Genomic DNA, 24,499 nt, shown 5'->3' on the forward strand with positions numbered 1-24,499 from the left:
TGTTTATTTTAATACCTCAGGTTAAGCTAAAGCTTAGAAACTATTAAGTTTACATTTTTATATACTTATCTTTCATTTCAGTTAATGTTTATTTCAAGTAATTAAGATTTCTTTGGTTTTAGGTTTAGTTAACAATAATAACCCTTATACTTGTAAAATATATTGAATAATGTGTCAAATAATGATCTTAGTCTTTCCTTCCTGTGACAGAAGATACAGTAGTTACTATGAATTAAACAGAAATTAAATTAAATACAGTTTATTGTTTAAAAAAATAACAATAATGACCAGGAAAAAAATAATAATTATAAACCATCCCGAAATATGAAGCTGCGGCTGAAATCGGTCATTTGTTCACACATTTACTAGTTTCTACATGGTGAACGGCACATAGCGCACTATATAGAGGATAGGAAATGATTCAGACAGTGTAAATATGCTTTCCATTGTCACAAATGAAGTCCATTTTCGAACCGCCGCAACGCGAGCTCAGTCTGCTCCGGTCCAGAGACATGAGAGCACAGAGTGGATCATATGCGTGAGTCTGCACAAACCACAAAACATTTGGACACATTTGAATTCTACAAACAATGCTATATTTTAAAGCAATATGGAGGAGAAACGGTTAGAGATTATGAGGAAAATTGGGTTTTTACGAGCTCAACGGCTCCGGCCGAGCTGTGATCTAGACAAAAACACTATATTGGCTATATAAAAAGGAGAGGGGCTTCTTGATATATCTGCCCTGTCTTCCTGTTTCATTGGAAAATACGTCAACACAGTGAATAAAGCTGTGCGTTTCAAGGCACTTCATTGGGCCTTTAAATTTTCTGCCGTGTTTTACTTAAAGGTATAGTTCACCCAAAAATGAAAATTTGACGTATTGGCGTATTAGAGTTAAAAAATGATATAAATACTGTTCACACAAACCGATTGTTTCGTGTCTTAGGACATCAATGTGTCGCCACGATCCGCAGGGTTTAATTTGGACTTGTCTATGCAAGTTTTATTTACTCTTATAGTAGAAGTTCCCATCCACTAGCATTATTTGACTGACAGACGGCAACGGTTGGAGTTAAAAATCATCATTTGTGTTCTACTGAAGAAACAAAGTGACCTACATCTTGGATGTGATGGGGGTAAGCAGATAAACATCACATTTTCATTTTTGGGTGAACTATCCCTTTAATCTTTGCAATCTGGAAACCATGCGAACATGCTCTCTCCACACAGTTTTACACACTTTTTTTTTTTTTTTTTTTAAATATGGATGTCAGTAATATTGACATCCATATTTCAGTTTAAACAACTAAAGTAACTTTATATAAACCCTTTCTCTATCAGCCTCTTCCATTCAGATATTTAGTAATAATTTTAATCATTTTTATTCTCTGCTTTTATTGTTATTTTTATTTCTTATGCATCTGTTGTGATTATTTTAATTCCTTTCATATGTAAAGCACTTTGAATTATCATTGTGTATGAAATGTGCTATATAAATAAACTTGCCTTGCACAAACCCTTTCTCAAAAAGCATAATTTTTGATTAGCGCTGGACTGCTCTGCTGGTCACATTATCTTGTCTAAACGGGGCGGCTGACATTAAAGTGAGTGTGGTGAGGCAGATGACACGACCTCAGCACTGGCTCTGTGTATCTCGGGGTGTGTGCATACGACACACACAGCCTGTGTCCTGGAATAGCTCTGCTGGTCTGGAATGCATGGGTCGGTATGGGGGTTGGGGGCAGTCCTGGGGGGTGAGGAGGCCTGGAATCTCTGTCCAGATGACAATTTATCAATCAATCCAGATCACTCAGAACATCCTCAAAATTACTGGCCGGCTGACAGCTTTGATTCACGGGGGGTCTAGGCCAGAGCTGCGGCCTGTCTGCACCTAGTTGTTGTTCGGTCACGTTCCCCAGACCCTTGTGCAGTGCCGAAGCCGTGTCTCTTCCGCAGAGCTTTGAGAAACCAGATCCACGTCGTCCATCTCAGCGCACCAGGCACAGACAAGACTTCCCTTAGTGAACCTGCCGAACCCTAACCTTTGGCATTCTGACTTCCTGACCCCTCCCTAAACGACCAAAATGGGATGAAAAGACAGCAGGGCTGAAGCATGTTTTACTGGGTCATCAGCTTTCTGCCTATCTGCTGTTATCTATGTACCTGTTTCATCAGAGGCTTAAAGTTCTATACTAAAACAAACAGACATATTTAACCAACACTTGAGCAAGTATATTGGTCAAAGATTGCACAAAAACATGAAACAGGCACAACAAAATTTACAATTATGAATATAATATTAGCTGAATAGAAAAACTGAAACTTTTGTAAATGCGTAAACAACAGCAAAGAAGCAGAATTAAGCTGTACTTTACTTGTGAACAATAACTGGCCAGTTATTCCTTATTAATGTCTTGTTTATAGAACTGTTGCACATACATATCACACTTGAAACCAGTGTTAATTTTGTTAACGAAAACTGACGAAAAATGTTTGTTTTTTCCATGACTAAGACGAGACAATAAAGTCATTAAACGATAACTGTGACTATATTACCATGCAATATTGTTGACGAAAAAAGACGAGACTAAAATGTAGTTTAAAAATAAAAACTTTACCAAAATCTCTTTGTCAGAAAAAAAAGAGGAGACATAATAGAGACTGCTGTACAAGCCGGTTTGCGGTTGCCAGATGTTAAAGGTGCCATTGAATGAAAAATTGCATTTATCGGCATAGTTGAATAACAAGAGTTCAGTACATGGAAATGACATACAGTGAGTCTCAAACTCCATTGTTTCCTCCTTCTTATATAAATCTCATTTGTTTAAAAGACCTCCGAAGAACAGGCGAATCTCAACATTACACCGACTGTTACATAACAGTCGGGGTCATTAATATGTATGACCCCAATATTTGCATATGCCAGCCCATGTTCAACGCATTACACAAGGGCAGAACGTCTGGATCTGTGCACAGCTGAATCATCAGACTAGGTAAGCAAGCAAGAACAATAGCGAAAAATGGCAGATGGAGCAATAATAACTGACATGATCCATGATATCATGATATTTTTAGTGATATTTGTAAATTGTCTTTCTAAATGTTTCGTTAGCATGTTGCTAATGTACTGTTAAATGTGCTTAAAGTTACCATCGTTTCTTACTGTATTCACGGAGACAAGAGCCGTCGCTATTTTCATTATTAAACACTTGCAGTCTGTATAATTCATAAACACAACTTCATTCTTTATAAATCTCTCCAACAGTGTGTAATGTTAGCTTTAGCCACAGAGCACAGACTTAAACTCATTCAGAATCAAATGTAAACATCCAAATTAATACAATACTCACATGATCCGAAGGATGCATGATGAACATCTTGTAAAGATCCATTTGAGGGTTATATTAGCTGTGTGAACTTTGTAAATGCATTGTATAATAGTCAAGAGCTCGGGGGCAGGGAGCGCAAGGATTTAAAGGGGCCGAAGCCACTTAATCGGTGCATATTTAAGGATGCTTCAAAATAGGTAGTTAAAAAATTTATTAAAAAAAATCTATCGGGTATTTTGAGCTGAAACTTCACAGACACATTCAGGGGACACCTTAGACTTATCTTACATCTTGTAAAAACTGGTTCTAGGGCACCTTTAAAAATATACATTTTCTGCCCAGTGTTTATCTTTGCAATCTGGCAAATCTTTAAAAACAGTAACACTGATAAACTTTCGTTCCATAATTTAAATAGGGAAGGCGTAGGACATACACTGAAACTGTAATTTTGACCTTCAACAGTGGAGACCATTGAAGTCAAAATGTTTTTATCAAAAACCTTAATTTCTTTTCGACTGACGAAAGAAAGACATGAACATCTTGGATGACATGGGGGTGAATAAATTACCAGGAAAATTTTATTTGAAAGTGAACCAATCCTTTAATACATTGCTACACTATTGACAAAAGACAATGGAACTTAACACTTGGAACAACCATAGGCCTAAAAAATACTGTATTAGCTTAAGACATGTTAAACTGTGATATAATAATTAAATGCCAAAACAGCAGAAAGACTCCTGGAAAGCACTAGCTTTGACATCAACAGAATTAATTTCTCCTCCCTTGTAAATGTCCTACCCAACATGACTGATAGTATGGTTTTATTATAGCATTGTTTTGCCCTGCTGTCCACGACACTATCAGAACAATCCTGTGATCCATTCTTAGGTCGCGAACCACTGCCCTAACACACACACACACACACACACACACACAAACAGAGAGGACTGGAGAGAGGAGAGGGATATAGAAAACCAAGACAGGAAAGATATATCGCCAACTGTTCATCCCAGCATCCAAAACGCATTCTCTTCATTCTTAATAATTAAAGCAGTAAATCTTCTGCGAGAGGGAGGGAGGACGCGCACACAAACACCACTGGCTCACAGTTCAGAGAGCATTCAAACCTCAGCGCTCGATGCTGGATGTTTTATCATCGGTTCGCTTCCTCTGTGTGAATTTGAGTGCTGATATGTGTTATCCTGTCCTTCCACATGTGCTTTATATGTTGGATTCTCAGTCTAGTCCTGGGCCCCTGGCGGCGCTACCCAAAGAGTCCAAATCTCTGCCACAACAACACGACCAGGACGACAACTCCCTCTGTTGTGTTTGCTCAGCTGGTCCGGCTTTGTCAGTCAGTATCAAACTCCTTGTTCCTGCCCCTCTACTGTTATTCTTTGCCTCTGTTTAGTTTCTTTGCACTAACATGGTTTGTTGGTTCTTTTGTGCTTTGTTTTGCATCAAAGGGAACATCTCCCATGTACCCTGTTTGTTCCCTTGGACAATGACAGGGTCACGGGGTCGCTGATAACAGACGGCTACCTGTAACCTATGAAGTTGAGGCAACCAAGGCTCCACAATAAGGACTGCCTTGTGGCCCGGGGCCAACGTGAAAGATGATGGATGTTGACGGAACTGTCACTGTCCCAATCGGGCCAGTTATGTGCTGTCACGAAAGTTTATCATTTGCATGTGTTTTCAAGTCTTGCCAATTCAAACATTCAATCTGAGACAGTTTTGTGAGCACACACGCAAACATGCTTGCACAGAAAGCTGCCTCTCAGACAGCGTGCAAATACCAAATTGAGACCTCTTTCGAATCTTCTTGTTGTGCTTCAAGGGACCGAAATATGTCAAAATGCCTGTCTTGGAGAGTATTCTATATGTCTTAAGACAACTTAAACAGTTGAGAAGAAACCATATGTGAATCAGAATACTGAATCTGCGCTTTGTCTTAAAGTGACAGCAGTCTAATAAACCTGCTGCTATCTGTGTTTTTAATGTTTATCAAACAACAAAGGAAAAAGAAATAAATCCCTCACTGCTCTCGACTGAATAACTTTTGTAACTTTAATAAGGATTAATCTATATTTAATTTATACAGTGAAGACTATGCATTATTTTATTTTGTGAAAATTTTAGCAGGGCGAGTAAAAATGTAGAACCATTACGCCAACAGAGCCAATAGAAAAATCCTTAGTGTTGAGCCCTGTCAACTTTAGCATATATTAGCCAATATAATTTACAGTAGCACAGGTTAAAAACTCATGGCATTGAGTTTAAGTGAGTGCTATATCACTGACCTGAGAAGATGCGTAGACGGTTGCGTCTCGGGGCCCGGTTGCGTCTCGGTGGCCCGAGTCCTGAAACGCCAGTACACTCATCTTCATCATCGCAATCCCCGCTTTCTAGACCCTCCTCATCCTCGTCTGCCTGGCCCTGTCCGGCTGGGTCTCTTCTCGCAGCGCCCCCTCCTGGACGAGCCTTCCATCGCTTCTCAGGCAACGTCACCATCCGTAAAAGCTACAGAGAAAAGACAATAAGCATAGAGAATGGTGTAAAAACGTAATAAAACAGTACACCTTGATGACCACAGACGTATGCTGAACTTATATGCTACAAAAGCTGTAAAACTGAAAAATAGATTTAAAATAAAAACAATAAAAAACAATTCAAAATGATTAAATATATAAAAAGATTCAAAATGTTCTTAGTTTACCTGCATGTCAGGTGATCATTAACCGAATAAGAGAACCATCAACATTAAAATGTGTACAATTATTGAAATATTAACTTAAAGGTGCCCTAGAACGTCTTTTTAAAAAATGTAATATAAGTCTAAGGTGTCCCCTGAATGTGTCTGTGAAGTTTCAGCTCCAAATACCCCATAGATTTTTTTTTTATTCATTTTTTTTAACTGCCTATTTTGGGGCATCATTAACTATGCACAATATATAGGTTGCGGCCCCTTTAATTCTCATGCTCTCCGCCCACGGAGCCCGCGCTTGCCTTAAACAGCATAAACAAAGTTCACACAGCTAATATAACCCTCAAAATGGATCTTTACAAAGTGTTCGTCATGCAGCATGTCTAATCGCGTAAGTACAGTATTTATTTGGATGTTTACATTTGATTCTGAATGAGTTTGATAGTGCTCCGTGGCTAAAGCTAACATTACACAGCGTTGGAGAGATTTATAAAGAATTAAGTTGTGTTTATGAATTATACAGACTGTTAGTGTTTAATAATGAAAATAGCGACGGCTCTTGTCTCCGTGAATACAGTAATAAATGATGGTAACTTTAACCACATTTAACAGTACATTAGCAACATGCTAACGAAACATTTAGAAAGACAATTTACAAATATCACTAAAAATATCATGTAATCATGGATCATGTCAGTTATATTGCTCCATCTGCCATTTTTCGCTATTGTTCTTGCTTGCTTACCTAGTCTGATGATTCAGCTGTGCACAGATCCAGACGTTCTGCCCTTGTGTAATGCGTTGAACATGGGCTGGCATATGCAAATATTGGGGTCATACATATTAATGACCCAGACTGTTATGTAACAGTCGGTGTTATGTTGAGATTCACCTGTTCTTCGGAGGTCTTTTAAACAAATGAGATTTATATAAGAAGGAGGAAACAATCGAGTTTGAAACTCACTGTATGTCTTTCCCACGTACTGAACTCTTGTTATTTAACTATGCCGAGGTAAATTCAATATTTAATTCTAGGGCCCCTTTAAAATCTCAAGGGTTACTTCAAGTAAATAGTTTAGGTTAAAGAGATTCAATTGAGAAAAAGGTTTGGGAATCTCTGGTGTAAAACATGCATCATATATCAGTATGAGATTAGGTTTATGGATTTGTGCTCAGATCACAATCACACTGTAGATGAAAACTGTCAAACAAAGTCATGATGAAATAAATTTGTTATTACTAAAAAGCCAAATATTTCATTTCACTGTGATTTCAGCATACTGAGTAAAATGGCCAACATCTGGAGGGTGGAAACTAGTTAGTTACTGGATAGACTTGGAGTAATATTTGAGAGATTATTGTGGAAGACAAAAGCCATCATTTCTTAATTTGACAAGAAAAATAAAAATGTGGTTTTGAATTTTAGTGGTAGGTGACAATTCTTTTAGAGCACGTCATGTCTTAAGGTGTTTAGCTCTTTACTAGTTTAAATAGCATTTTGTGATGTTTTTATAGTTATTGTGCAAAATAAACAAGCTGATATGACTTTCTATTATTTTAAAAAAGTAAAAAGTTGCTTAAAATGCGAAAATAAAAAAATAAGAAATAAAAAATCAGCCCAGTTCTGGAACCTAAATTACACACTTTCACTTTTATTTTTAACCTTAAATCTTGATGTTGATACGTACGCATCCACCACCATCATCTTCTGATTTTATTATGGGTTAAGCAGGTCAGCTGCTTCCTGACAAAAATGAAATTTCATAAATTGCTTCATAGTGGACTACATAGTTATAAATGGTATGTGTAAAACTTCACACTGAGGACTGATTTTGAGCTTGATAAGGTTAAATATATAAAGTTAATGAAATCAAGCCATTCATTTCCAAAAGAATTTTTCTTGTCTTTTTTTTTAAGTACTACACTCAAATAGAGTCAGGCATAAAAGGATAAACATAAAATTATTTGATTCCCTCATCGACCGCTGTTGTGTTTTGCCAAACTATAATTGCTGAAAATTCCATCGTCCCCCTCCGTCTTCTGCTTTTCCTTTAATCTTTCTACTCTGTCTCCCTCTTTTATTGATTTCCTTCCGATGTGCGGACACAAGCATGTGCTTGTTGTTGTTGCTTTTTTTTCATTGCTGTTGTTGTTTTTGTCTACAGGAGAAAATTGAGATCAGATGGGTCTGGCTATGGATGGCTTCACTCCGAAACAAATCAGAGGGCAACAGCTTCTGACCAGCACACGGATCTCTCTCTCTCTCTCTTAAAAAAAAAGGATAATTATTTTATTATACCCCTCAGAAGATAAACAGGCCTTACTAAACATACAAACCCCTCCATCTGTGATTTAAAGTCAGCACATTCTCAGGAGGTCAGCAGGGAAAGTCATACAACATGTTCCACCAGATCTCCACACAGGCCTCCATTCAGGCCTGAACACGGAAGGCACAGACTGCCTCTGTTTGAACAAGTCCGCAGGGTCGGTTATAGAACTGACAGAGAAACTGATTCATTTATGCAGTTTGCCCACTGGCAATGACACCAAAAAGCATAAACCGGACAAAAGACGCCTGATAACGGCGTGAAAATGGATAGCGCCACCTAGTGAAACCGCACTCCCTCAATGACTTCTGCTGTTCATAAAACTGAAAGATCAACAAACGTGCCTGTTTTCCCTGAGCGGCATTACGGCGAGGAATGGGCCTTTAATGCACTCTTGTTTCAACAGCATGTTTTTGGAGAGCTGCATGAGTTTAAGCCCTAAGCACATTTACTGAGGGCTCTGAATTCCTTCCTGAGGACCGTTGCCCAGTAACGACGTGAGACGAGCCATCCCCACAAACCATTTAAACTCTGAAAGCAAACAGTCGTAAAGAGGAAAAGAGAGAGAGAGAGAGAAATGCGGTTGAGGGTATTTTAAAACAAACTCTAAAAAAGGTAGAAGGAGAAAAGAAAAGAGAAAAGCTTATGGACAACTGTTTGGCATTGGGTATACGGAGAGAAGGCCAAATGGATGGAGCACAGCCACTTGCCCCCTCACACACACACACACACACACACACAAATACATGCACATGTGCAGTGGCCAGCTGAGGTAGCACAGGATGCTTTGGCTTGGCTGATTAGAGTGCATTTCTAGTTGGTGCCACTGTGTCACAGTGAAGGGCAATTTTTTCACATTGCATGCAAAAGCAGCATGCATTTATTTGGCCTGCGATGGTAACTAGGTACAAAATTCACATTGTGCACACTGCTGTGTAACAGAAGAGTAGGTGCAAGTAGTATTTCGTTGGCGAATCTATTTTTCACACATAGCACGCTGAACTCAGAAGAAAACAATGAAAATACACTATAAATCTATTTAACAACTCTGTGTTTTGTAATATAGGCTTTTATGAAGCAATATAAAATAATGGAGTGAATTACTAACCCATTGTTTGAAAAAAGACATCGGTCGCATATTGACAGGCACACAAACATGGTCTATTCAATCAGACAATTTAATCAGTATGTAGTCTATGCTCTGAGCAATGGGCATGTTCCATGGTAAATGCGGCCCCCCCTCCTCATGTAAATTAGATTTATTAAGATCAAGTCTATAATAATCACAGATGCAGCTGTGGTCTGACAGTTTGGGGGGAATTAACAATGAGCGTCAGGCGATGGTCGATTATACACAACCGTATAAATATTTGGGTTTGATAACAATTTTCAGTGTTTTTGAAAGAAGTCTCTTATGCTCACTAAGGGCTTGTTCACACAGAACGTGTCTTTGTGTCTAAAAACGTGAGATGCAGCACTCAGGAATGTTTTTTTAAAAAGCGCAGCGCAAAACGCGAGGGTCTCAAGACGCACTTATGTGATGTAATAACAGCAATAACGGAAATTATAGACATAAGCAAAGAGCAGAATAGATAGACACTATTTTAGACATGGAAAAAAGAAAATATTCACACTAGCTATGGCTGTCCTCAAATCAAACAGCTGCCATGCCAACTTGCTATTGTAAACAGAAGCTCGTAATGATTGCCCCGCCTCCGAGTTCTTCTGATTGATCCTCTGTTTTGGAACTGACATTGATGAGCTGCTTGTAAAATTTGAAAATCTTTAAACTTGACATGACATCTTAAAAACGCGGCGCTCATGTGAGAGCGTAAAGGTCATACACATCCGTCTAGGGCGTGTTTACATAGAAAAGCAATGGAACGGTAGCGCACTGGGGGGAAAAAATAGCGTTCTGTGTGAACAGAACGCGTCTTTGCGTCTAAAAAAAAAGTGCAGCATAGAACGCGAGAGTCTCGAGACGCGCCTTTGAGACGTGATGCAATAACGACAATAACGGAAATAATAGAAATAGGCAAACTGCAGAATTTACAGATACAAGTTTTGACATGGAAAAGAAGAAAATAAAGTTGCCATTATATAAAACAGTTGTCATGCCAACTCGCAACGCTTGCCCCGCCTCCGAGTTCTTCTGATTGGTCTACTGTTTTGGAACTGACATTGATGAGCGGCGCTGCGTGTAAAGGTTGAAATTCTTTTAACTTGACACGGCGTCTTAAAAATGTGGCGCTCGTGTGAGGCGCTGCAAAAGATGCGAGCGTAACGGTCATGCACGTCCGTCAAGTGCGTGTTTACATAGAAAAACAATGGGAAAGTAGCGCATTGGGCGCATTGGAACACGTTCTGTGTGAACGGCCCCTAAGGCTGCATTTATTTGATCAAAAATACAGTAAAAACTGTAATATTGTGAAATAATACAATTTAAAATGACTGTTTTCTATCATATATATATATATGAAGAGTTCAGATGCAAAAGCCTCTAAGTGACATCTGAAATTTTCTCCTAAAATTAGCATTTTTATCAAGCTTGTATGTTTATGTTCAGTTATTTCACTTTAATGGCAATGAAAAGGTACTACTAACAAACTTCGCTTGAGACTTACTGATATAAATATTATAATTGAATTTATTTGGAGTACTTCTTTATTGCACAATGCACATTTCTTAATATTAAGCCTAAAATGTGTTTCAATATAATTATTAGTAAGGATCCCAGTATATCAATTAAATGCAATATTTTTCAAGCGTATTAAAGTATACTTGCAATAATCCATGTTAGCACAACCAAATATACTCAAGTATATTCTTTAATTAATTACTTCTGGATAACTAAAGTACAAAATAAGTTGTTCCAATATAGCAGATTTTAAGTATATCAATTTAGTATACATTTGCAGGGGATTTATACAAGTACATAAATATGTAAATGTATTTGCAGTATACATAGCATAAAATAAATGTATCTTGGTATATTAATTTTTCACTAGAGATGATCCATCAGTTTTATTAATGCATACTTGCTGAATAAAACTATTAATTTCTTTATTTCAGTGTAGAATATATAGAAATGTCTAAGTTAAAGAAGTTTAAAATACCCACCATAGTAACCACATAAGAACAGCACCCGTTGTAAACTCTATAACCTACATCCTGCAGTGTGTATTTAAGTGGACTTGTTGCTGTATAAAAGTCTGTGCCTTGTCAAACAAACATGGTTAAAGGGCAAAGGGAAAAAAGAGCAATACCAAAAACTGTGTCCTGTTCCCGCATCCCCACTAATAACTCCACATTGGCCGACTCCTTTTACAATTTATTGCAGTTAATAAAAGAAACACTCAATATGGTAACCCAGATATCCCTTTATTTTCTGTCTTAGATCAACACTGTCAGAGTGAAGACACAACGTGAGCCTGAAGCTGCAGCGCCGCTACTGCTGTGAATACTGGAGAGCCTTTAGGAAGCACAGAGGATACAACTAAAACAAAATATGCTTGATAAATCAAGAACAAGCCACATATTTAAGGACTCCCCTCCTCCTCTTTCTCTCTGTGGTTCAGAGGCTTTGGGAACACGGAGCTCATGGAATGCAGTGAAGCCCAATGCAAAAAATGCAATTAGTGTCTGTTCAGCCATGCGATCTCTTCTTTCCCTGCACAGAACGCAAAGGAAAACTCCACTCACAAACTCATACAAAAGGGCTAACATATGGCAAAGTGCTCAGGGCAGAGCAGTCGCGAGAGAGACGCAGTGACCACAGACCTGTTGCTGAGCCCCACACCAGGCCTGAACTCTGCTCAGGGTCAGCGCTCAGAGCAATATTGTAATGCCACATGGCAGTTTACTGTTTAATCAAGCAGACAAGCAATGGAGCGTATAAGAGGAGAAAACTCACAGACGGGTTTCTGGAAATTATAAAACCATGACTAAACAATGATTAGCCCAGTGTAGATCTCATGCAGAAAACCTGCTGGCACAATGATTTGGTCTTGTGGGTGTGTTGCTTTGGGTTTCCTAAGGTGTTTGCAGTGTCTTGCTGTGTGGTTGCTATGTGTGTACTTACTGACCCAAGACAATGCATCATTTTTTGGTTAAGATCTTGTATTGACAATGCAAAAGGTGAGCAAAAATGATTCTTTAATGCTCTCCGAACCATTCTTTCACAATTTTGACCCTGGTGAATCTTGACATTGTCATCCTGGAATATGGCCATGATGTGTCTTCCTACATGGTTATTTAAGAAATGAAAAGCTGCACACTTCATCTTTAAGGGTTAAAAGAACCGTTGCCAAACATATAAAATGCTAGAAACATAATAATGATCCATTCATAGATTCTTAAGTGTTTGCCTATTAAAATCCAAACAGCAACTTATTTTTTTTTTAGGCCAGGCAGTGTATAAAACGTAACATTTATAATGTTTTAAAATATTTCTATTTCAAATAAATTATGTTCTTATGAATTTACAACAAAAAAAAGTCCTGAAAAAACATTGATAATAATAATAAATGTTTCTTGGGCAGCAAATCATCATATTAGAATGATTTCTGAAGGATCATGTGACTCTGAAGACCGGAGTAATGATGCTGAAAATTCAGCTTTGCCATCACAGGAATAAATTACATTTTAAAGTGTATGAAAAACAGATATTTTAAATGTGTGTAAAATGTTACATGGAAAATATTTCTAGGAAGTTGACACTATCTTTTTTAAATCATTAGAGTACTGTTAGATGTAGAAACCAGAAGAGAAACATAAAACTCATCCTGTCAATAGAATAAAACAATTGTGATTAATCGAGTTTTTTTTTTTAAAGCAGAATAAAACAATAACAATGTCAAATTCTATAAATAATTATTTATTGTTTATATACATTCCCCTGCAACCCCTTCAAAAACCATGATTCTCTGTTTAAGGACTACAACAAATGGCTGGTAGTGACTACAATGAGCTTCATTCAGGGTTAGTGACATCACAAAGCCTAAAATTTACATAAACCCGCCCCCGAGAACACGCAACAAAGGGGGTGAGCCATGTTGGGCTGCTTTAGAGAAGAGGAAGAGTTGTTGTAGTAGAGTGTTGTTGCCATGCTGTCATTTTACGCCGGACTGCTTCACAAACGAGGGTCAATTCAATGCTGGATTTGAACAAAAGAGTAACACGACGGCACATGCTAGTCGATGAGCTGAATCAACTCCACAGCAGCTATTTAAATTTATCCACTAACCGTTCAGAAACATCCAGTTGCATTCTGTAAGTTGTAACTTCTTCCTGAGTCTCTCCATCAGTGTCCGACTCCGGTTTGAACAATGTAAGGCTGAACACCATTACTGACAATCATCATTTTAGCTGCGTGAGATTCTCCAGCTTTGTTGTTGCTGAGCAACCGAAGCGTGAGCTGTTAAAGCTCCGCCCTCTTTTGGAAAGCGGACTGAGAGCAGCAGCTCATTTGCATTTAAAGGGATGCACAAAAATGCTGTGTTTTTGCTCACACTCAAATAGGGGCAAATTTTACAAGCTGTAATAACTGATCTGTGGCGTATTTTGAGCTGAAACTTCACAGACACATTCTGGGGACATCTTGTGAAAGGGGCATTATGGGTCTCCTTTAAAGTTAGGGGTTTGTTTAAATCCTTAAAACTTAGTTTGAGCAAATAGTTATTATTGCATTAAAAGCACCTTTAAATATTCCTAGATAAACTCCATTCCTTCTTTTTTTCCGCTCTAAAACAGGTTTTGTAGAAAAAATAATTTTCTTTTGATCTCTTCCCTCAGTCTGCCTTGCAATACATCAACACTGAAAAAAAAAATCCACCTACTGTGGAGAAAACATGAGAGGACAAGACTTTTTTCTCTGTCTCTCTTTCTGGTAACCACAACACACGCTGTGGGGCGGCAGTGAGCAGCTGAGGGTTGTGTACGGCCTGGGTATAAAGACCCCAGAGGGGACGGAGATAAAGCCTGTGGTTTGGCCCTCACACTGCAGCACCATATCCAGCGTGTCACCGCTCTGAAGTCTAACCCAAACAGGGTCAGTACAGGGACACGGCTTCCCTCTACAGCAACCTACATGTTTATGTTTTTGAAACCGAGGAAACCGGATGAAATGTAGCGAAGGACGGATTTTTTTCCATTCCACCTCTGATTAGCATCATACCGTGTATTGTGCCTGCTCAACACGAAAAACGAGCATGTCTGAACATGCGCCGTAGCTTGTGGTCTATTCATATAGTGCTCTGTATGCTGCCATACTACATGTGCAACAGCTATTACGTTACCGTTCAGATGTTTGCGGTCAGTGAGATTGTTTTATTCAACAAGGATACATTAAATTGAAAGTGACAGTAAAAACATGTATAATGTTACAAAAGATATCAATGTAAAATAAATGCAGTTCTTTTTGAACTTTCTATTCAACAAAGAATCCATAAAAAATGCATCAGCAGCACAACTGTTTTCAACATTGATAATAAGAAGAAATGCTTCTTGAGCAGCAAATCAGCATATTAAAATGATTTCTGAAGGATCATGTGACACTTAAGAGGACAAATTCCGAGTATGGGTTACCATACTTGGCCTTCAAGGATTAGTTCACTTTTAAAATTAAAATTTCCTGATAATTTAATCACCCCCATGTTATCCAAGATGCTTATGTCTTTCTTTCTTCAGTCGAAAAGAAATTGAGGTATTTGAGGGAAACATTCCAGAATTCTTCTCCATTTAGTGGACTTCAACAGTTACCAATGGGTTGAAGGTACAAATTGCAGTTTCAGTGCAGCTTCAAAGGGCTCTACATGATCCCAGCCGAGGAATAAGTGTCTTGTCAAGTGAAACATTCGGTCATTTTCTAAAAAGAAAATTAATATTTTTTAATCATCATCTTGCACTGCTCTGCGATACACCATGCATTGCGTAATCACGTTGGAAAGGTCACACATAATGTAATCTACACATAGACACTGAGGGCCCTATAATACACCCGGCGCAATGCGACGCAAGGCGCAGCGCAAGTGTGTTTGCTAGTTTGCGTCCGGTGCCGTTCGCGTTTTCCCGTTCAGCGCCACGTCCTTAAATTAGTAAATGCATTTGTGCCAGTTAGTGCGCCCATGGGCATGCTGGTCTAAAAAAGAGGTGTGTTCAGGCGCATTGCTATTTTAAGGAGCTGAAAATTTTGTTAGAGTGCGCGTTGACTTTGCTTATTAAACACAGGGATGCGCTTCACACAAACATGCCAAATATTAAAAACAAAAGGATTACAGTGTAAAAGAATATTATTGTGTTGGCTACATAAATATAAAAATGTAATTATGAATTAGGCTATCTATATTCAATTCAGCATATTACTACTTATAATGATTAACGAAATTGGCTAATTTATTGAACAATCGTGCCAATACACACACATATATATTAACTGACTCATCGCGCGGAGCTATTTGAAAGCCTGCATTTGCAAGCCGCACACGAGCAGATCGGTTTCTTCGCCTGAAAAGCGTTCAGCTTTTCCGCCAACAAATTCCGGCATGTAAATAGCAATCCGCTATGACGCAAGCGCATCTCGCTCTTAAAGGAAATGGGAGATGACACTCTGATTGGTTTATTGAACGTTACGCCCATTACTCATTAAGAGAATAGGGACAACCCATTTCAAAAATGCGCCCCGGCGCATGGACCGTTTTTTCCGTCGTTAAAATAGCAAAAGTGGATTTGGACACGCCCTAGGTGCACCTGCGCCGTGCGCTTTACACTTTGCGTTTAAATCGTTAAAATAGGGCCCATAGTGTTAATCTACCACGGTAGGGTAAAACACTCCAATTTCAAAATCATCCGACATCAACATTGTTTTACCTTTTTTTGTAAAGGCCGTTTGACTTAGTCTTTGCACAATTGCTTTGAAAACACTTGCTCAGTACTTCCTTCTACGTCAAGCTTGACCTTTCCAACGTGATTACGTAATGCATGGCGCATTGCAGAGCAGTGCAAAATGAGCATTTGTGGTTTCAAAGTATATAATTTAAATTTTTTTTTTTTTTGAAAATGACTAGTCCTTCAAGTCCACTATATGGAGAAAAATCCTGGAATGTTTTCCTCAAAAACCATAATTTCTTTTCGACTGAAGAAAGAAAGACATGAACATCTTGACATGGGGGTGAGTAAATTATCAGAAAATTTTAATTCTGTGTGAACTAATCCTTTCATGTCACTTCATTTTAATATTACTGTTTCTACTGTATTTTGGATCAAATAAATGCAGCCTTGGTGAGCGTAAGAGCGTCTTTCGAAAACATAAAAAATTCTTATCGATCCAAAACTTAGTGTACACCACTTCTGTGCTTTATTCTGGAGAAATACGAACACTCTCAAATGCTCGCAGCGCACATCGTTCTTTAGAAAAGAATCTGAATAATCGAATAAGCCTGGTGCTTAACCTCAGTGTAATTTCGTTTGAATTGTAATTTCCTGCATTCTTAAAATGATTACATTATGACCTCTGCCCTACATAGAGCGCTTTTGAATTTCCTCATTCATATGAAACCAACCAAAGGTCACGCACACATAAACAGCCCCAAATGCTCCGGAAAGAGGGTTTTTTGTGGATAGGTTAGGACCTTACAACCACTTTAGTTGTTGTGGTTCATACTTGAATAAAGAAGGGATAAAAGCAGTACATTTCCACTGCGTGAGTCATGGAAACTTCAATACAAACCCGCATGCGCGCACAGATTTCATGCATTACTCAACATTTATTGAATTCGAGGTGATAAAGAGGGGGTTTTTGTGGACATTTATTCCCTTTCTCCCTCGCTCAGCGTCCCCTCTCACCTGTCTGAAGCAGAGGCAGTCACGCAAGACACTGTGCATCTCAGTCAGATGAAAGAGACAGATTCATTTCCCAACTAATACCTGTTGGGACAGGAGCACAAAGAGCAGGCCTCCTCTAGTGGCCTTGGGTGTGGGCTTCTCCAAAGATGATTTATGAGTGTTTTACCACATTTGTCTGAATCAGTTCCTTTGCAATCTAAACAAGTCCCTGTGGTAGCTTCCCCAGTGCTGTAACAAAGCCATTTATCAAAGAAAGCAAGCAAATTACAGATTTGTGTGCCTTTGAACAAAGATATGTTTCATTTGAAGAAAAAAAAGGAAGCAAAGCTACACAATTTCAGAGAACTGAGCTTCCTTGTTACACTACAAATGGGCTTTTAATTGTTTCTATAACAAAAACATGGATGGAAGAGATGTGACGAAATGAAATATACACACATATGCTTTATCCTTTAGAAAGTTGCACTTTTCCAAATAAAAAAAAATGAAGTAAAAAAAAAAAAGAGAAAAGAATTCAGTGTCCTTTTATCTAGCAGTGTAAATGTTGGCATGTTTGCAGTAAATGTAGGCGATTGTTTGACAGAGCAGTGGGAGCTAAAAGGGTTTCTGATACGAGGGCCGGTGGCTAAATCTAATTAGTGTCTGAGGACAGGCTTCGCTTGTCTTCTGCTCCAGGAATTGACATGTTATCGCCATCGTTCCCAGAGTCATGTGGTCTGACAACAGTGCATCTGATATCACCATCTGACTCCCAGCTCAGCATTCTCTCATGGACACACTATGTGCACTTTAAAGCAGTGGTTCTCATGCAGGAAGCCGGGACCCACTAGGGGGCCTCAGTAATCCTTATCCATAATTGGGTTGGGGGGCAAAGTCCAAAAAAGGAGTCAAAAAAGATTGAAAACCACCATTTTAAAGAGATAATTCACCCATTCTGTGAAACACACAAAAGAAGATATTTTGAAGAATGTGCTGGCTGCTCTTTTCCATTACAATAAACAAGCACTGAAGCTTTAGAAAAGGTCCAAAAGCAGCTTAAAAGTATCATATGCGATAGAGTCTTCTAAGGCCAGACAATAGGTTTCTATGAAAATTAAACTGCATTTAAATCATTATTCAGAAAGCTAAATAATTCTAGTTAAAAAAATAAAAATAAAAGTTTAATAATTTTTTGTCACTGATTGATTATAAAATAATATAATAATATTGATTTATGTCTGTCTTTATGTGGGCCTAACTTTTTTCTTTAGGCCTAACTTTATATTCATGTACCCTCTGGTGCTCATTGGTCATTTTTGACCGAAAAATTTTACGTTTTGTTTTTTTTATAGAATTTTTCAATTCTTCATCGGACTGGTACAAAACTTGGTAAAGGTTTTGGCACTTGCTATGTGAAAACACACACACACACAAAATCATGGACATGATTCAAAAAAGTTAAATGGTCCTGAAAACTTGTGCTCCTCGTGGTCAAACATGACCACATTGGAAATGAATGGGAGACGAATTAAATCTAGTGAAAACTTTTGGTACTGCGGCCAAACAAAATCTTACTGAAAGCTAATTTTTTCAGATATCAAGCTCAAATTTGGAACACAACTTGTTTAGATTTATGGCTTTGATTTTAATACAGTTTTAGAGTAAAACGTGTTTTTGAAAATATATATTTCATATAAAAATAATGAAAATAGTATTTTTGTGCATTTTTCATAACAATAAACGTAAAATTCTGCAACTTTTTTTAGTTATTTTTAAAACATTTTTCACTTCAGCAATAATTTTCCAAGTGTCATCTTTAAAAATTAAACAAAATTAAGTTTACGACTGTTTAAGTATTTCATTGCTCAAAAAGTGAATAAGTGGATTATAATTAAAGTGTAAATATAATTTAGTACCATAAATACAAAATATTAAACTTAAATATAGAACATTAATTCATTGAGAAAAAAAATGAGTTAAAAAAAATGAGGGTTAATTTTAGACTACTAGTTATCTAGCCAAGAGAAGTCTATTGTCTATTTCCTGAACACTATTATTCCCATATGTACAGTATAGGCCCTGTGTTATCATGTAATTCCACAAGCTCCCTTTTGTTTTAAAATGATTTTGACAACTCTGATCTATAACCTGACCCATTTTTCACATTTATGCAGACAGATTTAAAAGTATAATGATCTATACAAGCAGCTTGAAAATATCCATTCATGCAGTCTAGAAAATGTGTGTTTTTACAGTAATGCCGCAGGTCTTATCTTAAGCACAGACACTGAGCAGTACGCCACATGTGTGAGCGTTCACTCCTTCCTCTTCATTCTTTGTCGCATAATCTAGCTGCTACATTACAGAGACACTGATTTGAGTTGTGAGGCCCCCATAACAAAAGGAAAGAGAGACAGAGGAGACCCTATGATGACCTTGCACAGAGAGGAAACAGGAAGTGACACCTCTGACCCGCCGAGGGGCTCCTGTTGTGTTTTCCAGTGAGGCCGCTGATAGAGCACCGCGTTTCTCTGAGGTTCCTCTCTCAGCTCATGCTGGGAGATATACGGACGAGTCATGAGAAACAGCACATAGAGTCAAATCTCACAAGGAGCCCAAGGGAGGTTTGAGTTACACTACAGCCCGAGAAACAACACGGCTGTAACCCTTCCACCTGTATGCTTCTCTCCCTCTCACACAATCACATCTCAAAGTATTCAATCTACAGAATTCTCAAGGTAACAAAAATCATGTTTGTCAGGAACACTGACCCCCAGATGCGAGGCGCGGCTCCTGGTAGGGCATATCAGGGGAGACCATGCAGGGTTACTTTCCTAAATAAGAACTAAGACCAAAACTACTGATGTAAAACTAAGGTAAAATAAATAATAAAATAAAGTAAGTGAAGAACTAAAATAAAACCTAACTGTTGTTAGTAACATAAAATTACAAAAAAATAACAATCAAAAATAATTTTGTATATACAGTCAGAATATTTGGGGATATCTGCAGGTATTTTAAAGGGATAGTTCACCAAAAATAAAATTCTGTCATTCTGTCAATGTCAATTCTGTTTCGTTCATCTTTGGAACACAAATAAGGATCTTTTTGATGAAATCTGAGAGCTTTCTGTTCCTCATAGACAGCTACGCAACTACCACTTTGATGCTTCAAAAAGTTCATAAAGAGATTGTAAACTAATCCATAAGAATCGAGTGGTTTAGTCCAAATTTTCTGAAGAGACACAATAACTTAATATGATGGACAGATTTAATTGAAGATTTTATTCACATATAAACATTCATCAACTCGCACATTTTTGTGTGACTTTGATCAATTTAATGTATCCTTGTTAAATAAAAGTATTAAAGGGTTAGTTCACCCAAAAATGAAAATTCTGTCATTTATTACTTACTCTCATTCCGTTCCACACCCGTAAAACCTTTGTTAATCTTCAGAACACAAATTAAGATATTTTTGTTGAAATCCGATGGCTCCGTGAGGCCTCCATAGGGAGCATTGGACACTTCCTCTCTCAAGATCCATAAAGGTACTAAAAACATATTTAAATCCATTCATGTGAGTACAGTGGTTCAATATTAATATTATAAAGTGATGAGAATATTTTTGGAGCGTCAAAAAAAAAACTAAATAACGACTTATTTAGTGATGGCCGATTTCAAAACACTGCTTCACGAAGCATTTGTTTTCAGCCATTGGCAGTTTGACACGCAATCTGAATCATGATTCGACACACTGATTCATTTGTGCTTCCTGAAGCAGTGTTTGGGTGAACTAACCCTTTAATTTCTTAAAAAAAAAAAAAAAGTTTTACTGACACCAAACTTTTGAACTGTAACTAACAAAACCAATGAAACTAACTAAAATTAAACTGAAATTTAAAACAAATCTGAAAACAGCATTAAAACATAGAGGGATAGTAAAAAGGTTGCCATAGATCAACTTCCTGAAGTGTTTGTTTAAGCAGTCCAACATGAAAACTTCTAGCTCAACCAATGACGTATGTTTGGGGTGACGCTATCTGTCTGTCTGCACAACTGTAAACAAGAATGAGGTGATACAGGTGTTTGTGAACACTTCAGCCAGCTTAATAGGCACTACATGCAGTTTTGTTTATTTTGTATTGCTATTATAGTAAATACTGCAGTTCTGGTCAGTCAGTGTCTCAGGAAGTGCCCTTTGTAACATTTCCATGTCACAGGAAGTCTTTCCAGCAGAACAGGATAACAAATATGTCCTGTTAGTAAACAGGTTTGCCGGTGACCATGTAGGTGTAAGATCATTTCCTTCAGCGCAGATGAGCTGTGGTTGTAGCGTTGTTGCTGGCTGGCTGTGTGGTAATTGTAGCCAGTGGGGTGGCTAAAGTGGGTGGGGGTAGATTGGTGGCAGTAGGGGAGCACCAAACTTCTGGCCTCCGGGGGCTTTGCTGAGAGGACTGCTGGGAGGAGGGTCTGGGGGCTTGAGCCTCATTAACAGCTAACTAATTGGAAGGAAAAGACCTCTCATGTGCTCTGTCTGACCTACTAGACAGCAGGGGAGAGAGGAACAGATAGATGAAAAAGAGAGGGGGATGGAGGAGAAAGGAGCGAATGTGAGAACCTACTGTACTATAGAGGGAACGGCAGAGGAGAGATGTAAGAAAGTGCCTAGAGGTTGCCTATTTCATAGCTCAGGAGACTCCATGGGGTTTCATTTAACTATCAATTTCGTCTCAGATGTTTCTTGTAAAATTCCTTAGTGAAAATAAAAATAAACTCAACTGAGACAATTAGAAACTTTGAAACTAGCTTGACAAGTTACTCTTTTGAAAGAATACTTTAACTTAAGCTATACACAAGCTGCTAATAAAAACTAGCTAAGTACAGAGAAGCTATTAAGCAGCATAATCCTTTTAAAATACATCACTAAAATAAAATGAACTGCTGAGACTCTCAAATTAAATTTGAATCTACATTATAGAACTCTGGTCTCGCTATCACCACCTGTGGCTGACACATGAAAATGTATGCACTGCTTTTCTGTGCGAATTAATCTGATGGTTTGAGATATACAGATGGTTCCCTGTGATCACTATATTGAAACAGTTCTGTCATTCTATCACAAAACTCACTGACAGCTAGAAGAAAGCCCTGCAAAAAATATATCCAAAAATATGTCATCAAAACAAGCAAATAGCATATCTGCCACCACAGAACATTTTTTCTCTGTTTATGGACATGATGGGTTCCCCCGCTGTCCAGCAGAAACATTTGATATATTAAAAGGGACCTTTTATGCCCTTTTACAACATCATTATGTTTTTGGGGTCTACTAGAATAGGTTTTCATGCTTGAATGTTCAAAAACATTATTTTTCACATATCTTACATTATTGCAGCACCTCTATTCCCAGCCTGTCAGTAACGCTCTGTTTAGCTCCTGTCTCAATGAACTAGTTGTCTGCCACATCATATAATGTGAGAGCCATAGTGAATTGTATAATCATGACAGGTTTAGATTACTCACGGACACAAAGAAATGTTTTGCGTACATCTGCAGATCCACTGGAGCGAGCTACGAGGTGCACAGCTCAAATGTACTAAGCATTTATAGACATTTTTGGTTGTTTAAAGGTGCCCTAGAATTAAAAATTGAATTTACCTTGGCATAGTTGAATAACAAGAGTTCAGTACATGGAAATGACATACAGTGAGTCTCAAACTCCATTGTTTCCTCCTTCTTGTATAAATCTCATTTGTTTAAAAGACCTCGAAGAACAGGCGAATCTCAACATAACACTGAATGTTACGTAACAGTCGGGATCATTAATATGTACGCCCCCAATATTTGCATATGCCAGCCCATGTTCAAGGCATTACACAAGGGCAGCCAGTATTAACGTCTGGATCTGTGCACAGCTGAATCATCAGACTAGGTAAGCAAGCAAGGACAACAGCGAAAAATGGCAGATGGAGCGATAATAACTGACATGATCCATGATAACATGATATTTTTAGTGATATTTGTAAAATGTCTTTCTAAATGTTTCGTTAGCATGTTGCTAATGTACTGTTAAATGTGGTTAAAGTTACCATCGTTTCTTACTGTATTCACGGAGTCAAGAGCCGTCGCTATTTTCATTATTAAACACTTGCAGTCTGTATAATTCATACACACAACTTCATTCTTTATAAATCTCTCCAACAGTGTGTAACGTTAGCTTTAGCCACGGAGCGTGAGTCCAAAAAATGTGCAGGCTCGTATTAAAACATATTAGCCATTAGCATCTGCTCTAGAGTTCTGTTTTGTATTAAACATGACAGGAGATTAGGGACGAACATAAATTGGTTACGTCGACCTTACGTTGATCGTTTCAGCCCTACTACTAACGCAACTCAACCAGGCCTCGCCCGTTTTTTATATATGGGAATTATTTAAATGAGCAGAAGTGTGACGTGTACGTTCCCAGAAGAAAACTTGAAGGTGCAATATGTAATATTTTCTGTCCGCTAGAGGCCTATTCAAAACAAAGGCATAGCTTAATGATGCCAAGTTTGACCGCAAAATCTTGGGACATGTGGTCTTCACCTCAATGGCCAAAGGAAAAGAATAGGGATAGGGCTCGGGAAGAAATCATATTCATGGATGCGATTATTAACGTTACTGTAGTATGAAGCAGAGCAGGACCGAGTGTTGCGGGAGCTGAACGAGGCCGCTGGAGCGATTGCGCAACACACGGCTCACGAGCAGCGGGACTTTTATTATGCCACAGTCACTGGTGCCGCTTCCGCTTTTCTGGTCATGAGTATGAGGTAACACGGCTCTGTTTATCATATTAGATACATTTGAGTGTTAGAGAAAAACTGCCTTTGGAGTGACTCTGCAACAGCAGAATTACACACTAAAAAGTATTATAGGACCCCTTTTCTTACCACTGAAAGATAATCAGAGAGGGAACAGAAAAACTAGAAAGGAATGAAAATGTAAAAATTGGGGAAGTCTTTGAAAGAGATAGTTAAAGAGAAAGGGCTAGAGGAAAGAGACCACATGAGACAGAACAAGGTTGTCAGAAGACTGCATTAAAAGGAACCATTTTCTAAAAGGAAGGATATCTTTCTGGGAGCTTTTGGTGTGAGGGCCACAGCAGATCAAGCCGTTGAGAACAGAGACATGCAGAGGCCATCAGGAGCGGCGCTGGGATCAGGGTCGAGCCCAACCCCCATTCTACTCGGGATTTATGGAGGTCTTTCTAGACTGCTTTAATGTCAGGTGTCACGGTTTATTTGAAAAACCCTCACAGTCCTGCACCTT

At 38.2% G+C, this 24,499-nt stretch overlaps 1 protein-coding gene across 1 annotated transcript in view; it reads right to left on the reverse strand.

Annotated features, from left to right (window-relative positions):
- The window catches only part of gpc3 (glypican 3), a 194,103-nt gene that overhangs the window by 22,060 nt on the left and 147,544 nt on the right, over positions 1 to 24,499 (reverse strand). Inside the window, exon 7 of the mRNA XM_067386460.1 lies at positions 5,639 to 5,858. Within this exon, the coding sequence (XP_067242561.1) occupies positions 5,639 to 5,858 (220 nt within the window). The remainder of the gene's footprint in view (positions 1 to 5,638; positions 5,859 to 24,499) is intronic.

Source organism: Chanodichthys erythropterus, chromosome 1 (genome assembly GCF_024489055.1).
Source record: "Chanodichthys erythropterus isolate Z2021 chromosome 1, ASM2448905v1, whole genome shotgun sequence".
NCBI lineage: Eukaryota > Metazoa > Chordata > Actinopteri > Cypriniformes > Xenocyprididae > Chanodichthys > Chanodichthys erythropterus.